Source organism: Triticum dicoccoides, chromosome 3B (assembly GCF_002162155.2).
Source record: "Triticum dicoccoides isolate Atlit2015 ecotype Zavitan chromosome 3B, WEW_v2.0, whole genome shotgun sequence".
NCBI lineage: Eukaryota > Viridiplantae > Streptophyta > Magnoliopsida > Poales > Poaceae > Triticum > Triticum dicoccoides.
The window spans coordinates 758,977,920-758,982,262 of NC_041385.1; the positions used below are offsets into that span (position 1 = coordinate 758,977,920).

At 51.6% G+C, this 4,343-nt stretch overlaps 1 protein-coding gene across 1 annotated transcript; it reads left to right on the top strand.

Moving 5' to 3' along the window:
- The first annotated feature begins 937 nt into the window (after positions 1-937).
- LOC119279935 (potassium transporter 6-like) lies at positions 938-3,777 on the top strand. Its single transcript, XM_037560985.1, has 6 exons — positions 938-1,090; positions 1,193-1,664; positions 1,790-1,840; positions 1,953-2,213; positions 2,309-2,361; positions 2,443-3,777. Exons 1-6 carry the CDS (start codon positions 938-940, stop codon positions 3,649-3,651), a joined length of 2,199 nt encoding a protein of 732 aa, XP_037416882.1. The 3' UTR covers positions 3,652-3,777.
- The last annotated feature ends 566 nt before the right edge of the window (positions 3,778-4,343 follow it).

Consider the following 4,343-nt stretch of genomic DNA (forward strand, 5'->3'; position numbering starts at 1 on the left):
CAAATGAATGTTCTCCTTTTGTTCAAAACCAAAAAGGTTCTTATGAAAGTCAGTGGCAACTTTCAGCATGTCAGCAATAGTTGTCACAGGAACTTCATCCCGCATTAACATATATAGCTAAGTGGTTTTTCGTCCTCCTCTGGTTGGCTAGGGCATGGAAATAATTATCCCCTTCCAGAATTTTCTTAGTCCCAGATCTCTGCCACATGGCAGTTTCCTCTTTTCTCCAAATATCTTTCAACCCAGCTTGAATATCTTTCATTCTTTGATGATCAACATCAGAAATCAAATTCTTCTCAGCAAAAAACATCAAGGATATCAAATTCTAAAAGCAGCTCTCTTTTTTTTTCTTAATAGCAGCATCGATATTGATGCTCCATCCTTTCACTTTTTTCCTAAAAAGTTTTGTTTTAAAACTCCAAGTATCAATAGCAGAGTTATAAGGGGAAGGGGTAGACCGAATCTCCTCAACTAATTTAATAGTTGAGTCAACTCATCGCACCAATTTATATATGTCTATGAATTGAAATCAATGAGTCGCCTCAAGGAGTGGGTCCCGTTTGGTCACAAATATAAGAAAAAAGGAAAGGGGTTAAAAGAAGAAATAAATTCCGCTTGTGTGTCGAGGAAGGAAGAAAGAGAATTAAAGAAGGAATATATCCCCCTATTATGAGCCCTTGAGCACGAAGGAAAAGAATTAGAAGAAGGAAATAAATTTGGCAAGAAAGAAAGAAGTAAATTAGAAGAAGAAAAAATAAATTTGGTTCTCTATGCCTAGCCTCGAGGGGTTTAAGTTGAAACATGGCCAAATTGGGTCCCACAGACAAAACGCGGTTTCTTTATCTCACCAACTATTTTTTCAGATAAATATGCGGTTTATAAATGCACCTTTGGGACGTGTTGGAGTTGGACCCCTGAGCTCGATCGGCCCCTCCCCATGGAGCGGCGCCCCGACGCGAATGGCGACATCGTCCTGGAGATGGCCCCTCCCGGCGCCGACGGGCACCAGCAGGGCGGCGATGGCGGCACAAGCGGTGGTCGGACCCTGAGCTTCAGCCAGGCGTACAAGATGCGACACCGGACACCTCAGGCACGTAGTAGACATATATACTCCTATGATATATCCATGCATCGCAGATCGATCTCGACCAACTCTCGACCAGATCGATCCTGACTCGTAGGATGGATGTAGGCGTTCACGGTGTCACAGACGCTGCTGCTGAGCTTCCAGTCGCTGGGCATCGTGTACGGCGACCTGGGCACGTCGCCGCTCTACGTGTTCCCGTCCGTGGTCCTCCCCGGCGCCGGCGAGCGGGACTTCCTCGGCATCCTCAGCCTCATCCTCTGGACGCTCACCCTCATGAGCCTGGTCAAGTACGTGCTCATCGTGCTCCGCGCCGACGACCACGGCGAGGGCGGCACCTTCGCGCTCTACTCGCTGCTGCGGCAGCACGTCAACTTCAAGGGCGGAACGCCGGGGCAGTTCACGCGGCTGCCCTCCGACCTCCACCTCAGGTTCCACGGCAAGAAGAGGCGGTCCGAGCCGTCCCGCGTGCAGAGATTCCTGGAGGGCAGCGCCGCCGCGCAGTCGGTCCTCACCTACGTCGTGCTCGTCGGCACCTCCATGGTCATGGGCGACGGCGCCCTCACCCCCGCCATCTCAGGTGACGACCGAACGTGCAGAATATTTTCTTCTGTTTGAACCGTTTGAGTTGTTCCGATTTTTCCTAACCGTCCGTCCGTAACAACTTGATTGATCTCTTTTTGTCTGTTTCTTGTTTCCGGTCAGTTCTTTCGGCCGTTCAAGGGATCCAATCGAGATCTCCCAAGATCGAACAAAGTAAGAAGAAGAAGAATCGGCTACTGCTACTTGAATTATCTGTTTGATCGTATCGTTGTGATTTGACGTGCGTGCGGTTAACATTTTGTTTGTTTGTTTGTTGCAAATGCAGAGCATGTGGTGATGCTGTCGGTGGTGATCCTGCTGCTGCTCTTCCTTTTCCAGCAGATGGGCACCAGCAGGGTCAGCTTTTCCTTCTCCCCGATCATGCTCCTCTGGTTCGCCTCCATCGCCACCATCGGCCTCTACAACATCATCGTCTACTACCCGCCGGTTCTCAAGGCCGTCAACCCCTACTACATCTACTGCTACTTCGCCAGGAACGGGGCCGCCGGCTGGGAGCAGCTCGGCGCCGTAATCCTCTGCATCACAGGTTGCTGAAATCTGTGTCATGTTTCTCAATTTCATCAACACAAAAATGTTGGACAAACTCTGCTAAATCTGAAGTTTCTGATCGTCTATAATCAGGCGCTGAAGCTATGTTTGCCGACTTGGGTCACTTCAACAAGAGATCAATTCAGGTACTACTACATTACATTGCCTGGCCCTGCGGATTAATGGTACCATAATGGCATTCTAATTCTAATTAATCATTTTTGCAGGTGGCCTTCTCGACGGTGGTGTACCCGTCGCTCATCCTCGCGTACGCCGGTCAGGCAGCGTACCTGATCAAGAACCCCGCCGAGCTGAGCACGGCGTTCTACAGCAGCATCCCGGGTGCCCTGTTCTGGCCCATGTTCGTGGTCGCCACCCTCGCCGCCATCGTCGCCAGCCAGTCGCTCATCTCCGCCAGCTTCTCCATCATCCGGCAGTCCATCGTGCTCGACTACTTCCCACGGGCCACCGTGCGGCACACCTCTGACAAGTACGAGGGCCAGGTGTACTGCCCCGAGGTGAACTACCTCCTCATGCTCTTCTGCGTCCTCGTCACCATCGGCTTCCAGGGCGGCCCGGAGATCGGCCATGCCTTCGGTGTAGCGGTTATATGGGTCATGCTCATCACCACCGCGCTCATGACGGTGGTCATGGTGGTGATCTGGGACGTGCACCCGGCGCTCGCCGCCACGTTCTTCGCCGTCTACGTGGCCGTAGAGGGTCTGTACATGAGCTCGCTGATGAACAAGATGGCGCAGGGCGGGTGGGTCCCGTTCGCCATCACCGCCTTCTTCCTGGTGATCACCGTGTCCTGGACCTACGGCCGGAAGAAGAAGGGCGAGTACGAGGCGGGCCACATGATCTCCTGCAACGAGCTCGCCGCGATCGTGGCCAGGTCGGCGCGCGTGCCAGGGGTCTGCTTCTTCTTCACGGACCTGATGAACGGCATCCCGCCCATCGTGCGCCACTACGCGGAGCACACCGGCTGCCTCCGCGAGCTGCTGCTGTTCGTCACCGTCAGGAGGCTGCCGGTCACCTCGGTGCTGCCCGAGGAGCGGTTCCTCGTCGCGCCGGAGGAGGAGGTGCCACCGGGGGTGTACAGGTCCGTGGTGCAGTACGGGTACATGGACAAGCAGGACATGGAAGGCGAGGAGTTCCTGGAGTCGGTGCTCGCGGCGCTCAAGGAGATCGCCCGCACAGCCGAGGAGGCCGCCATGATGGACCGAGCCTGCAGGAGCGGGGTGAGCGTCGTGATCGGGAGGACGATCCTGACGGCGAGCGGCGGGAATCGCGTGCATGGATGGTTCAGGCGATTCGTGGTCAATCACATGTACAGGTTCCTGCAGAAGAACTTCAACTCGGGCGTTTCCAACCTCAAGTTAGATCATGACAAGACGATGCAGGTTGGAATGAACTATAAGATCAAGCTAGATTAAATTTGTTACTAGCATTTTACAACATGTAATAGCCCACACATTTCTGAGCCTAAATTCAAAGGATCCTTTGCTTGTTAGCCATGCGTTTATCCAGCGCAGCGACGGCAACTTTTCCATTTGTGTTCACTCTTTCTCAGTTTCCTCTCATATCTCAAACTCGATAATTTCCACACAGATTTTCGGTTACCCCAGAAAAAATATCGCGCTCGGTACAAAAACCCTGCCACACACACACCTCCACTAATTTGGCGGCATTCCTATGTGTGGCTAATTTTTCTGCATTCCTGTTCGGGCTGCCTTTGATACAAGTATGCAACGGGAGCTCATGGTAGATTTACTGAAGTTGGTTGGTCATTACACACTTGTGCAGCGAAATGGAAATGGGGTTGTGAGTTGTGACGGGTCATGCATTTAGCTGGGTAATTCGTCATGACATTTGGGCCGCGAGTGAATCAAAGTTTTTACTGGTCATATGCGATCATGCCTTATGTAAAAGATGCATTAAACTAGCAAAATAAAATTATGAAAAAACAGTTAATTCGTGCTTCTTTTGTACTCACGGATGAAGCTCAACTGGGTGTTGAGTCATATATATGTTTTTTTTTGCGGGGTGAGTCATATATATGTTGGCCGTACATTTGTGGGTAGTCAACAAAATAGCAACAAATCAACTCCAGGATCTATTCCACTAG

Coding starts and splice junctions, on each gene's coding strand:
- LOC119279935 (XM_037560985.1), top strand. CDS start 938: ATGGAGCGGCGCCCCGACGCGAATGGCGACATCGTCCTGGAGATGGCC. Junction 1,091..1,192: donor TGCGACACCGGACACCTCAG/GCACGTAGTAGA, acceptor GGATGGATGTAG/GCGTTCACGGTGTCACAGAC. Junction 1,841..1,952: donor ATCTCCCAAGATCGAACAAA/GTAAGAAGAAGA, acceptor TTGCAAATGCAG/AGCATGTGGTGATGCTGTCG.